The sequence below is a fragment of the Gopherus flavomarginatus genome, chromosome 2, assembly GCF_025201925.1.
Source record: "Gopherus flavomarginatus isolate rGopFla2 chromosome 2, rGopFla2.mat.asm, whole genome shotgun sequence".
Classification (NCBI taxonomy): domain Eukaryota; kingdom Metazoa; phylum Chordata; order Testudines; family Testudinidae; genus Gopherus; species Gopherus flavomarginatus.
Genome location: NC_066618.1, coordinates 179,589,156 through 179,603,556, shown reverse-complemented (window position 1 = coordinate 179,603,556; position 14,401 = coordinate 179,589,156). Strand labels below are relative to the sequence as shown.

The following is a 14,401-nucleotide window of genomic DNA, read 5'->3' as shown; positions in this document are numbered from 1 at the left end:
GGAACAAAATTCAAGACAGCGGTATTAGAAAATTTTTAAATGAAGAAACCAGATCAATAGTGAAGTGAGAACTGCTTATTGTTGGCAGTGGCACTCTGTAGAAGCATTTTCAAGAATTCACCTATCTTCCCATCCTTTTTCCAACACGAGGTTAGATGCTCTAAGGACTCTCTCTTCCCCTAACTCTCCCTGCTGCTAAGTACAGACAGTTTGCAATCTGGATCATGCCAAGTACCATGTTAATGGCTAAGGAGCAGGCTAATTCAATAACATCTGGGTATCCCTGTTAAACCACTCATTCACATCTTTGGCTGTGAGACCCGAGGTTCACGGCAGGGCTGCCCAGAGGATTCAGGGGGCCTAGGGCAAAGCATTTTCAGGGGCCCTTTCCATAAAAAAAGTTGCAATACTATAGAATATTATATTCTCATGGGGGCCCCTGTGGGGCCCGGGGCAAATTGCCCCATTTGCCCTCCCCTATGGGCAGCCCTGATTCACAGTCCAATTTTCTCCCCACTACCTTTCTTAAACTTCTGCGCCACACATACTGATGGATCAGTCCCATGGGAAAACTAATCTTGCCCTAAGAAATTGTGTGCACGGGGCGAGTGGGAGGGAGGAGGCAGAGTAAAGGGGTTTGAGAAGCAGTAGATGGAGGATTCCCTATTGAATGATAGAGAGAATCTTGCAATGTGCCCAGGGCAGGTGCAAGGATGTTTCGTGCCGTAGGTGAAACTTCCACCTTGCACACCCCTCGAGCCCTGTGGCAGCCCTCTGCCCCCCCACAGCCTAAGGCACCCCCCGCATGGCAGCTCCCCACCCCACCCAGCCCTGAGGCACCCCCCCACGGCAGCTCCCCATCTCCCCCTCCACCCTGAGGTGCTCCTCCCGTGGCAGCTCCCCCTGGCCCAGGGAGCCATGCGGCAGTCCCTGCCCCAGCTCACCTCTGCTCCGCCTCCTCCCCGAGCACGCCGTCACTGCTCCACTTCTCCTGCCTCCCAGGCTTGCGGTGCCAATCAGCTGTTTGGTGCCGCAAGCCTGGGAGGAAGAGAAGTATAGCGGGGCAGCGTGCTCAGGGGAGGAGGAGGAGCAGAGGTGAGCTGGGGTGGGGAGCGGTTCCCCTGCGTGCCGCACCACCCCTTACTTGCTGCATGCGGCTCTCCCCGCACCCCATTGCCACAGGTCCCTCCGCCTAAACGCCGACAACGACCAGGGCGGCTGAAGATCTGACCGCCGCCAAAGGACCCGAAATGCCGCCCCCCAAATGCTAGCGCCCTAGGCAACCACTTAGGTCACCTAATGGGTTGCACCAGCCCTGAATGTGCCCCAGCCAGGGTCATAATCAGAAACGAGATGTCATCTGTCCCCAAAAGGCTCTAGGTACTACCTCAGTGCTCTCACACAGTAGGAAGCAGCTTGTACTCCCCTCCTCATGCAATGTGATCGGTGAAAATCACACTACCCTTTCATCATTAAAGATTTGGGGTCCCCAGGTGGCAACATTGCCTGAACTTGGCTGTGCCAAGGACTAATTACCACTCTGGTGCAATTTTTGAAAAAGTCCTTTCATTGTAGTAGTGTCTAATGAGAATTCTAAAAGGGCGGGAGATTAAAAATAGGGTGGAATCAAATGAAATGGAAGACCATTAAGGACACCTGCTCTTTAAAAAGATATTTGTTTAAAGATCACCAACTAGGTTCTTCTGGCGTATAAATGGCTCCTACTCTGTTTGCCTTATAGAAAAAAATCGAGCATGCTGTCTTTATAATCAAGTTATTTAGATAGTGCAACAGTGATTTAGATTAAAATTTGTTTATATAGCTAAGTCTGTTGAATAATGAAATTACAATGAGCTCTCCGTTCATGTCCCATCTGCACTAGTTGCTGGCTTCTTCTGGCTGAGTACATGTTTACTGCACAGTAGTCTCGTGATCGGGTATAAAGCAATGTTGGATGGTTCTTAGTGCATTGCTTTTACTGCTCCATTTCCTGGAGAAGGCAACGTTCCTTGCAAAGCCAACAAATTTGTAAGTTACCTGAAAGACCATACTAAATATCATTACAGGCAAGAAGAATCACTCGCACTACCGTCTCTGCATCTGAGTGCTTCATCAAGTATTTATCAGACCATTTGAAAATTTCCACAAGCCTCCAGTGTCATTCTACTGCCAAAATTTGCTTATTATAACCTGTCACGAAAGACGTAAGCATTCAACAAAGTGAATGAACTAGAAAGGGGTCCATCAAAGACCCGTTTTCTCCCTCCTAGGTCATGTCTTTCAGTGGATGACTTCTGTTAGGAAACACAACATAATAGGAGTTCAAGTACCTGCATATTTCTGCTTTTCATACTTCCCTCTTCCACCTCTAAGCGATATCAATCTTTGGCTGATGATGAGGGCGATGGACATTTTTGCCATAGTACACATGCTAGGAACATTGATTTGAAACAGACACTTTGCATGTGAAACACATGCATCTAGAAGTGTCAAGAGGAGATGCTCTCTTTGGCTTGGTCTGAGTACACCTCAGCCCACACCAGAGGCCACATCCAAACACCCAGCACTCTGGGAAAGATCTGATTTGCACCCAGAGTCACATTCAACATCTATCCCTTCCTTTAGAATAGGCCAAACCAAAATCCAAAAGCAATCAACTTGGGTCCGGATCCAAACTTCGCAGGTATATTTTATGAAAGTTTTTCTTGATGCAGAATGTGCCCTTTTTATAAGAAGGGGGAGAAAAGAAAGAGTGAACATTTTTTCTATTTAGTGCTAAAATGCGTTTCTGTTTTGCTTCACTCATTACGTGGACGGAAAACCCTGTCAACACAGGAATAATGCCAAGTGTTTACACTATAATGGAACCCAGGGACCAATTAACAACACAGAAAACCACCAGGCAGAGTATTTCTTAATGTAACAGGAGGGAAATCTTACATTACTGCTCCCTCACCCTCTTTCTTAAAATAAAGGACAAATGCTTTGTCAACAATTTCTCAATGGTAATCTTTATGATCTGAAAGTTCTACCACTGCCCGTTTATCAAAAGGCTTCCAAACTCTACGCTTAGCCACAAAACCCCTTTATTTCTTTACAAATAACCATCTGCAGTAATTGTGACTGTCAAAGCAGAGATTTTAGAATCTACCCTCCACTCCCAGTTCTTGTACTGCCGATTCCTCTATGGCTCGGTGAAGGTGGTGCACCTCGAGCTGAGTCAGAGTCCTCTCCAAGTGCCGGTAAGTGATACGATAGCAATGGCTGACCTTCTTTGTCCTGGAAAATAAACAAAAAGAGGACTAATACACATTCATACACACACACCACAGCACAGTACCCCATCACAGCATTTTTGTCTTGCCATCTTATTTTATTTTTACTGTTTAAATTATCAATGTAACGCTAAAATACATAATGCAGACAGTCAGGACTGAATGTAATTTAAATCTACACAGAAGATTTAAGTAAAATCCATTGCATAATCTCACTTGTTTCTCTGATGGATCATCACCTCACTACTGCCATTCTGCCATGTTGAAAAAGTGTTCTGGAGAAATTAAGGAAGTGTTATTTACTCCTTTGCATAACACAAGAACTAGGGGTCACCAAATGAAATTAAGAGGCAGCAGGTTTAAAACAAACAAAAGGAAGTATTACTTCACACAACTCACAGTCAACCTATGGAACACCTTGCCAGAGGATGTTGTGAAGGCCAAGACTATGACAGGGTTCAAAAAAGAACTAGATAAGTTCATGGAGAATATGTCCTTCAATGGCTATTAGCCTGCATGAGCAGGAATGGTGTCCCTAGCCTCTGCTTGCCAGAAACTGGGAATGAGCAACAGGGGATGGATCACTTGATGATTACCTGTTCTGTTAATTCCCTCTGGGACATCTGGCATTGGCCACTGCTGGAAGACAGGATACTGGGCTAGATGGACATTTGGTCTGACCCAGTACGGCTGTTCTTATGTCCTTATGTACTTGACTGCTGAATAAAATATTTGTCATCTGGACACATGCCCTGTGTATGTCACTGTGCTGACTTTCCAATGGAAAGTGAAGACAAAAGAACACGACAGTGTAAGGATTAACACCGACACCTAGGAAAACAAGGGGTTTCACTCACTATATCTCAGTCTAATATGTTTTGCAGTTTCAGAAGCAGGAGAACAACTGGCAATCCTACAGTGCTAGCAAGTAACACTGTCAGTCAGGGTGTGAGATGTTTCACAAATCTCTACTCCATGATGCTTCAGCTCAGTTGTAGCAACCACTAGCAGCTTCAACTAGAAGGGGTACTAGTGCTTTTCCAAATATAAAGAGCAAAACATGTATTTTTCAGTCCCAATTATTATTTTTATTTCAGATCACAGAAAACAAAGAAAGAACGAATGTAAAGTCTCCACATGAGATTGTAGGACAGAGAAAGAAATGTGCCTAGCGAACCCTTACATTCTGTATCTTAACTGAAAAATAAAATGGTAGCTGCTTCACAGCTGCTTTTGTGAAGATTCCTTTGTATCTGAAGGTGCAGTACATAGAAAATAGAATGACATCTCATTTCATTTATGTCACTACCTACACCTTAGTAAGCATCAGTAGCACATATGGTCTTGAGATCATGTAGTACACAGCATACCTCCACAGCAGTGTACCATGTGTCCTTTGGTAGTTGGGCATGTCACCACCAATCCAGAGAGACTAAACAGCAGTTTACGATTACACTCTTGGAAAGGAATTGCAACAATGGAACTGACAGTATTATACATATCACCTAACAGCTTAAATTAAGCTCAAAGATATCAGAAAGTAGAAGAGGAAAGCATGTGAGCTTCCCCCAGTTTCAGAAGTTCTCACAGTTGTGAACGGGGAAGAAAAGGAAAAAGAGGGGAAGAGGGAGCTGGGGGGATAAGACAGAATTCAGAAATATACTGTATGACAGAGGTTTTCAAACTGTGAGGCGTGTTTGAGGTTATCTAGGGAGGGGTGTGAGGATCCGATAGGGATGCACTGAAAGGCCAGGGTCAGGAGAGGTCTCAGTCCACAGGGGAAGTGATAGGGGTTTCTGCAATCTCGCATTTTGCAACTTCAATAATAACTGTATGTAATGTGCTTTTGAGACCCTTGGCTGAAAGCTCTTTAAAAATGATGTAATTCTGGCCCTGATCCTGAGGCCTGGAAAATGTATCACATTAGAAACCATGTAACCATGTTTTAGCTAATATGATGTGATCACAACTTTGCCTTTAGCATGGAAAAGGGCAAGTGTTTAGAAGCGTAATTGGTCGTAGTTAACCCTCCTTATTTTGGATCCCATATCCTTATGCTGTCCCCTCTCATGACTCAAGCTCCTCTCCCAATACAGACGAGCAGTTCTTTCATGACACAGAGACATGAAATAGGTCTGTAAATGGTGGGAATTAGTGTGGGAGAAATAGGAGAGGGGCTGAATTGTAGAGGAATCACAGTTAGTGTGGTTGATTTAAAAAACATTAAGATCAAACGATTCAAACAAAGAAGTAACTATTAAGATGTGACTAGTATCACACCGATAATTTTGCTTACATGTTACACTTTTTTCCCCCTCTTTTTAGCTGGGATTATTGGGAGATTGTTACTAACTAGGAGCAGAACGATTTTTAAAAAATGTTTATTCAATCGGAGATGCCTATAAATTTCAGAAAGCAGAGCCTCCTGCCTAATTAAGTCCACCCTGAATGCCATGCTGCAGCCAGCCTCATGTTAGAGTTTGCACGTCTATATTTCAAACAGCTAAAAATTTAAGCCACAGAACTGGGACAGCAGCTTTGCTAGGTAAACAAACATAGAGGATTAACACTGAGTGCAGTGGACATTATTTACCTAAACTGCACCTTCAGACAATCCCATATGGTTTACAATCACAGCCCCTTTCTCCTTTCATTAGGGTTTAATTGATCTGATTGTCACACTCAACTCTGCACCAGTCTGCAGCTGTCAGGTAAAGAAGCACAATAAATACAGCGAAGCACTGCTCAAAGGGAAGAAGTAGCAAGAAAACAGTGATGTATTCTGATGCCACAAGAGAAACCATGGATGCGTTCAATGAACAACACTGACGTGAGACGATATCTAATATATTTTCATGCATTTTTCGTGGGAACAGCTTTGCCTCATGGACGATGGCTTTTCAGGAACTGGAGTCCTCACAGTGTTACAGTCACAGGTTAGTTTCACTGCATGCAACCAACCTGAAGGTATATTACACACACACGCACGCACACATAGAGAGAGAGAGAGAAAAGGACCTGATTCTTCCCTTACTCACTCAGGAATAACCTTATTTAAGTCAATGTAAAACCAATGTTACATCAGAATCAGAGCAAAGGACTATCAAAACTTAGAATAAAAAAGCATCTTAGGCAATCAAAGCCAGCATTCGTTCCCCTAATGTGGAGTCCCTGACACAGCTCCACTGAAGGACAGGCTAGAAAACTGTATCTGACCCAATAAGCCACCGACAGCAAAATATCTGCAATAACAGCAGCTGGATAACCTGACCCAGCTGTTAACAAAAGTACAACACAGAGCGACCCAAAAAGACTGCAGAAAGAAGGAATGCCTGGGACTGGAGAAAGCACTGTTTTATCAACATGCAACACTGTAACAAGGAAAACCTCTCAGAAGTTTCAGATGGGTGGGTGCACAACAGTGAGCAGGGAAAAGTGTTTAACAACTGTATTCTACTTTCTTTTCACAGTGCATCCACCTTAAATAAAGCAATTGGCATGGAGAGTTCTGCAGCTACATTCAGACGGCTGCTGTGCACACCTGGGCATAGGCACTGGAGCACCTGCAGGAAAAAAATAGTGGATGCTCAGCATCCACCAGTCACAGCTGTTTGGCAAGGTCCTGCCGATCAGCTATTTGCCTGCTTGGGGAGGGGTTTGGGGGAGGGCAGAGAGCAGCGGGCAGGCAGGGACATTGGGGAGGGGGCAGAGTGGGGGCGGGAACAGGCGGAGTGATGGTGAGGTGGAGCCTCAGGGTGGAGTGGGGGTGGAGCACCCCCGGGGAAAAATAAAAGTCAGTACCTATGTACCTAGGACAGAGATAATACAGACATGGATATTTATCTAGACTGCCACATTTATTCTGGGAACAGGAAAGCAAGGAGGATAATCTCTCACACTGACAGCAAAAGACTACTATTGTAATGCTACCTACTCACCACAGCCTCTGTCTTAAGCCCCTTCCTACACAGTATAATTGTGGAGGTGAACTCCCACTGACATCGAAGAAATGGGATATTTATTCCCACCAAAGGACTGATGACCAAATCAATGGGAAGTGTGTGTGTGCGTGCAGGCTGAGTGCCTCTCAGAACCAGATTGTCCATCTCACCAAGAGCTCAGCTTGAAAGTGTTACTCAGCCTGGCCAAAGTTTCTTTCCCCACTCACTCTGCTCACTTCTTATAGGGCTGGAGTGTAAAATACAAACAATCAAACAAAGATACAGTATGAAACATCACAGACAATAGATAATTGTTCCTTCCACTCAGCTTCATGCTTTCAAACCACATACACCACAACCGTAGTATACATAACTAGTGTATGCCATAATATAAAATTTACAATTGACAAATAGCGCTCTTTGCTAGGAACAACATCATGGAAAATGGCAAAAGCCTTGTGTAATATACCATGCTGTCAATAGCAAATAATTCAATTACCATAGCAATATGGATGCAGAATACAAAAACCAGTAATTCACTGAATAAAAGACCTTATCCAAAGATGCGCTCTCATCAGTCCTTTCAAATGTATATAGCCCATGTCACATTGTGTCCTATAGTGTATTTTGAAAAGTGACCACATTTTGGTTTATCTGAAGTGAACTTGATGCTGGTGAAAGACCTGGACTGAGAGCTCTAGAATATAAAGTTTTCTATTAAATCCATAGAATGTACTGCATGGGGAATGGGCATGGAAGCTGCCATCGTACTGCCCTTCCAACATGGCTCAGCCCTCATCCAGGAGAAAAGTAGTCCTGTCTCCAAGGGTGTTCGTTCCACGGCAGCTTGGTTGAGGCTGCCAAATAAACTTGATGGTTGTGGTTGTAATTTTTTTTTAGTGAGGCAGATACTTATCTACGAGGACAGAGGTTCTCAAACTGGGGGGGGTTCCCCCTTAGGGGGGACACAGAATGTATTGTGGGGGTGTGAGAGAAGCTGTAGGGGAAAAAAGAATTACACATTTTACCCACTGCAATGAATAAGTGGGGTCACAGAACATGGCAGGGTCACAGAATATCAGAGTTAGAAGGGACCTCAGAAGGTCATCTAGTCCAACCCCCTGCTCAAAGCAGGACCAATCCCCAAACAGATTTTTGCCCCAGATCCCTAAATGGCCCCCTCAAGGACTGAACTCACAACCTTGGGTTTAGCAGGCCAAGGCTCAAGTAGCAAAGCTGATTTCTCCAGACAAACAGGTCTTCAGATGGTGCTGTACATTTTGATGGCTTTCTGTTAAGACTGCATAGCATTATACAAAGTCGTTGCCATCCGTAAGTTAATCTGTTTGCTATGAAATGGCACAGGCATTTAATTGTGAGCGTCAACCACAATCGCAGTTTTGCTTTTATTACAACGGATTGTTGACTCTGTTTGAATCAATAGCTTACTCTTTTTAATATTTAGTAGGAATTGCATGTTGATTTTTATTATTGGTATATGTACTTGTATGGCAGGAGGTAAATTTGAGAACCACTGTACTAGGAGCTAGATTGAGATTATTAACAATTTATTTCACAGCCTTTAGTCAGATAATGACTTTTTCCTCACTACTAACGTGGGCTAGATTTGAACTGGTGATCCAGAGATGAGTGTTCTGTACCTCATTACCAATCTCTGAGCCTCCTAATCTCTCAGTTTAATTTTCTTTTAAATAAAGATCTTAATATAGAGCTAAATTTCAAATATTATGCCATACATCAACAGGCTGGTTATTAAGAGACAGAAAGAAAGTATGTTATGGGTTCCAACAGCAAAACACATTTATGACTAATGTTGTGTCTAGTTAAGCTAATGGGAACTAACCAAAAATTCCGAAACTTTTTAGCTCCTCAGCCACTAATAAACAAAACTTCTATATAGTCATAAAGATGGATCTGAACCACAATCTAGTATGGGAACATACTGAAGTTGAGGAAGTTTGGATCTAGACTTTCCATGTCCATGCAGCTGTAGCATTTAAGGAGTTAGATGTTGAAAGAAGAGACTTATAATAAAAAAGCCACTTTATGAGAACACCATACGTATGCCCGAGAGGAGAAAGACACTCAGCTGCCAGACTGATTCACTGAAAGTCTAGTGGAGCAATACAACCATCTGGTGTCCACAACCATTAATGCTTTGACCCCAAAACATAGATCACTCCATCTCCATAGATCATCATGGTTTACGGAAAATCTGTCAGATGAAACAGGAAGGCAGACAGCTACATCATCATGGTGAAAAACCCATTCCATAATACACAAACAAAAGCCAAAGGAATTATTGTAAACATGTACCAAGCTGTGCAAGAAGCTAAAAGAACCCTCTTTCTCCTTAGCATAATGATGACCACCTGATCTATACTGTGTAGAACACTAACTTATCAACCCCAATGCCTCAACCCATCCACACATCTGAGCACCTCGCTCTGTAAAGAGCTCTCATTCTTCTCTGCTGAAAAATTAACTGAATTCCCATAATCCCCATGATGGCCTTGCATGAATGAAGTAGACCTGACACAAAAAACAGGAACCATGCACTATGGAGGTTCACAGACTCTCAGAAATGTAGGGTTGGAAAGGACCTCAAGAGGTCACCTAGTCCATCTCCCCAGACTGAGGCAGGATTAGATAAATCTAGCCCCTCACTGACAGGTGTCTGCCCCCTCATATCAAAGGAAAATAATGAAAACTCTGAGGGATGATCAAGCCACTAACTTGGACACAGACCCTTGCCCATCATAGATGGCAAACGCCAGTGAAGAGCACTTACACTTGCTTCTGAATAAAATAACCAATCCTTCCACTGAAGGCAATCCACCAACCACCCTGAAGCAATACTTGGACCAGCTCTCAAGCAGCCAATGCTGAATTCTACAACCCACACCAGCTACCATCCATCTCCAATTTCCCTTTCCTAGGCAAGGTGTGATGCATGGCCAGAAAGGGTTAAGCATCCTGCAGGCTAAATGATACAGAGTCAACCTGTAGAGACATGTTAGAACAGTATATAAATGGTAATTAGGGCCATTCCATGGTAGATAGGCTATAACTTTGAAATGCAAACCTATATTGTTAGAAATTAGAGGTGATACTAATTGTATGTGTGTGCTCATATGTTAGCCATGTAAACAGACAGTTCCTTGTCTGTCACTATAGCTATTGATTCAGAGATCAAAAGGGAATATTAACATTTAAATGAACTGTAAACATAGGATATCACTGTGTTCCTCTCTCTTTAAAATGTATAGCAAGTCACCTGAGAATGATGGAAAATGGGCAATTGTTTTATGTTAATCTGTGTAAATAATTACCAGTGATGCTTAAGAAATAGGTCCACTTCAAAATCTCCATAATTGCCTATTGTTCGTCTAGGAACTCCGACCTGTCAAGAGAAGGCCTGGAATTGTATAAAAGACACTTGGGTTCTCATTCTGTCACCTCAGACCTGCTTGATGCTTCACGCAGGGGAAGCTTAAGTCATAAGGCTGAGATCCCAGTCCTAAACTGAAACACCCTGAACATGAAGATTGGATTATAACCTGTGAACTAATTCTGAAAGAACTCTTTGCAACTACAATGCTTGCCATCTCTAATATGAATTCAATCTCAAGAACTGGTCTCATGTCTGCATGTACACTGATCCTTTAACCAATACTCTCTCTTTTCTTCTTTTAATAAATTTTAGTTTATTTAATAAGAATCGGCTATAAGAGTGTATTTGGGTGAGAGCTGGAATATTCATTAACCTGGGAGATAATGTGTCTGATCCTTTGGGATTGGTAGAACTTTTTTATATGATGAATAAGATTTTAAGTAATCCTCATCATATTTGACTTGGGTGTCTTGGTGGAGGCCTAAGGCTGGGTTATTTTAAGGGAACGTGTTGTTGGCTTGTGGGTAACCAGTGAGGTACTATAGAAGCTGTTTTGTGCTGGCTTGGTAAATCTAAGTATTGGTATATCCACCAGCTCTGGGGATTGTTTGCCCCATTCTTTGCAGTTCACTCTAATTGAGTGACCTTCCTTGGCTCCCAGGAGACTCATGCTGATACCAAAGAGTCCATTGCATCTGGATTTACACTAGGATGTTGCTGAAATGAGATGGCCCCACTGGTTAACTTCAGGTCACTCTGAACTGGGCTGAGGAAGATCATCACTAGAAAACTCCAACATGAAGCACCTCCTTCGAAGGGAACAGAAGGGAAAGAAAGAAAGACAGAAAGAAAGAAAATATTACATTGGTATCCTGCAACCACACCATCCAATTCTGGACCCAGTTCAAAATCCTGGTCCTAATCTATAAATACTTACAATAGGATAGAATCTCAATACCTTAGAGGCTGTCTTTCCATCACTAATTCATACTACTGTAACCATGAGACACAACAAAACTGAGGTAGAAACTGACACTTTCAGAAGCCAGCAGCAGAGAGTTCACAGTGAACAGCACTATGCTATGGAACTCACTTTCATAGAGATAAGCAGGGCCGTCCTTAGGCATAGGCAGAATAGGCAGCCATGTAGGGCTTCACTCTGCCTGGGGGCACCACTCTGCAGGCAGCCCAGACAGTGTAGAAGCAGGGCTGCTGGGTCCTAGAGAGAGCCGAATGCAGCACAGTCTGAGGAATGGGATTGGCTGCTGGGGTCTCTGGGAAGGGGAGGGAGCTCACCTGTGAGTGTGACTCTTTCCCCCCGGCTGAGGTGAGGTGAGGCAGGCTCTGTGGCTCTGGAACCAGTATCCTTTGTTGTCCCCCATAACATCCATTCTTCTCCCCCCCGCCCCACGGAGCACCCCCTCCTTTCTCCCTCCTCCCCAGGAGCACCCCTCTCTCTCTCCTCCCTCCCCTCCGTCAGGGCTGGGTTGGGTGAGGTGCTGGGGGTAGGTGGGGGGAGGGGAGGCTGGCTGCCTGCTGAGGAATGAAAGTGAAAGTAACTCACTTCCTCGGCAGGCAGCCAGGATTGGAGTGTCACACAGGGCTTGGCTGGGGTTAGCCAGATGTGTGAAAAATCAGGATAGGGGATTGGGGTACAGTGATCAGATATCCCTATTTTATAGGGACAGTCCTAATTTTGGGGTCTTTTTCTTCTATAGGCTCCTTTTGCCCCCCCCCCCCCAATCCTGTCCTGATTTTTCACACTTTCTGTCTGGTCACTCTAGGTGGGGGTAATTGGTGCCTATATAAGACAAAGTCCCAAATATCGGGACTGGCCCTATAAAATCAGGACATCTGGATCTGGCCACCCTAGCTGGGGAGCGCCTCTCCCCTGGGCTGGCAGCTGCCAGCGATCCATCTCATCCGGGGGGAGCTGTACAGGGCAGGATGAGCTGCTGTGGCTCCATGGGTGCCCCATCCCTGAGATCAGATGCTGTGCTAACTTCACCATGGTCCGTAAGGCTGGTGGTGGTGCCCATTGGCATGTGATTGGACCTGAGGGTTTGCTGCTGCTGTTGCCACTCTGCACCCCAAGAGGTGGATTTTGGGGTCCTGCAGTTTTCCACCTATCTCCCCCTCTACTGCAGCTGTTGGACCAGCAGGCTGCGGGGTGAGCCAAGCATGAAAGCAGTACTGTGTTGCCATTTAGATTGTCATTTAACAACTTTGTTTGCCAAAAATTCTTGCTAACTATCCTGAATCCAATTTCAATATTTAAAAAAAAAATCAATATCTTAGCTGAAAACAGAAAATTAAGTTGTTGACAATTATTAGTGACAGGTTTGGTTTGAGGCAGGGAGTGGGCCAGTTTTCATCAGAGAAACAAAAAATGTTGACTGACTTTCCTATCGCCTGTTACGCCTGATAAGAGCCCTCCAACAACTGTAATATGCTCATCTCCTTACTAGTGTATAAAGCAGGGGTCGGCAACCTACGACACACATGTCAAAGGTGGCAGTGAGCTGATTTTTGATGGTATGCAGCAGCAGGCTGAGCGGCTCAGCCCATCACTGCTCTGGGGTTCCGGCTGCTGCCCTATTGCCAGCTGGGATACCAGCCATCGGCCCCACTCAGCACCTGCTGCTGGCCTGGGGACCCCCAAGGAACCCCAGGCTGGCAGTGGGCTGAGCAGGCCAGCTGAACCACTCAACCTGCTGTCAGCCCGGGGTTCCATTCACTCAGCCGGCAGCGGGCTGAGTGGGCTGGTGGCGGGCTGAGCAGGGCCGGTGGGGGGTTGAGTGGCTCAGTCTGCTGCCAGTCTGGGGTGCCAGCAGCACTCAGCCTACTGCTACTCCGGGGTTCCGGCTGCCGGCCCCTTGCCAGTCAGGAGCTCAGTTGCCAGCCCCACTCTGCCTCCTACCAGCCTGGGTGAGCAGAATCCCAGGCTGGTAGCGGGCTGAGGGGGGTTTGGCGGCCGGGATCCTGGCTGGCAGGAGTTGGTGGTCAGAACCCCAGACCAGCAGCGGGCTGAGCAGGGCCTGGGATCCTTGTCTAGCATTACAGTGTGCTTAATTAAGTTAAACTGGTTTTAATAACGTGAATGTGGCAGGTTTTCCAATACTGTAAGCTTATGTTTGTGTTGCTAAGAGCAGATCAGGCACAGGGGCACCAGTTTAATAATCTCGCCTAGGGCACCATAAATCCTAAGGCCGGCCCTGGAGATAAGGATCTGCCCAAGTCTACTATGCTCAGAACATGATGTGAGGCCCAATCTTTCCTTCAAGCCTTTTCAAAATTACAGGGATGAAGCATTACAGTCCGTGTGACAGTAAAATAGAAAGAAGAAGAAGAGAACTTCCCAACAAAAAAATACACATCAGAATGTCCACAGGAATAACAGCATCTTTGTGGCAAATAGAGGAGTGTTCTTTGGTTAAAGTACTTGGGACCCTTAATTTTGCACTAAAACTAACATGATGACTGGATGTTGGGTGAGAGGGAGAGAGAAATGGGATGGGTGGAAAGACAGATCTACCATTCAGCTGCAGACAAAACAGAACAAGAAATTGTATGTGCAGCTCACAGTTTCATTGAGCATCACTTTTCCCTAGGGCTGGTAAAAAAGTATTTTGACTGAAAACTGGGTTTTCAGCAAAACTAAATTTGTTATGAAAAGCGTCTGCATGCTAAGAAAAAAAATGGATTTTTTTTAAATAAAAAACCTGAACATCTGAAATCTGAAAAATATTTGTTAAAGACAGAAGTATTCT

The 14,401-nt window shown here is 44.6% G+C and overlaps 1 protein-coding gene across 1 annotated transcript in view; it reads right to left on the bottom strand.

Moving 5' to 3' along the window:
* Positions 1-1,124: 1,124 nt before the first annotated feature.
* The window catches only part of FARS2 (phenylalanyl-tRNA synthetase 2, mitochondrial), a 360,192-nt gene continuing 346,915 nt past the window's right edge, over positions 1,125-14,401 (bottom strand). Inside the window, exon 10 of the mRNA XM_050940051.1 lies at positions 1,125-3,279. Within this exon, the coding sequence (XP_050796008.1) occupies positions 3,141-3,279 (139 nt within the window). The 3' untranslated portion in view covers positions 1,125-3,140. The remainder of the gene's footprint in view (positions 3,280-14,401) is intronic.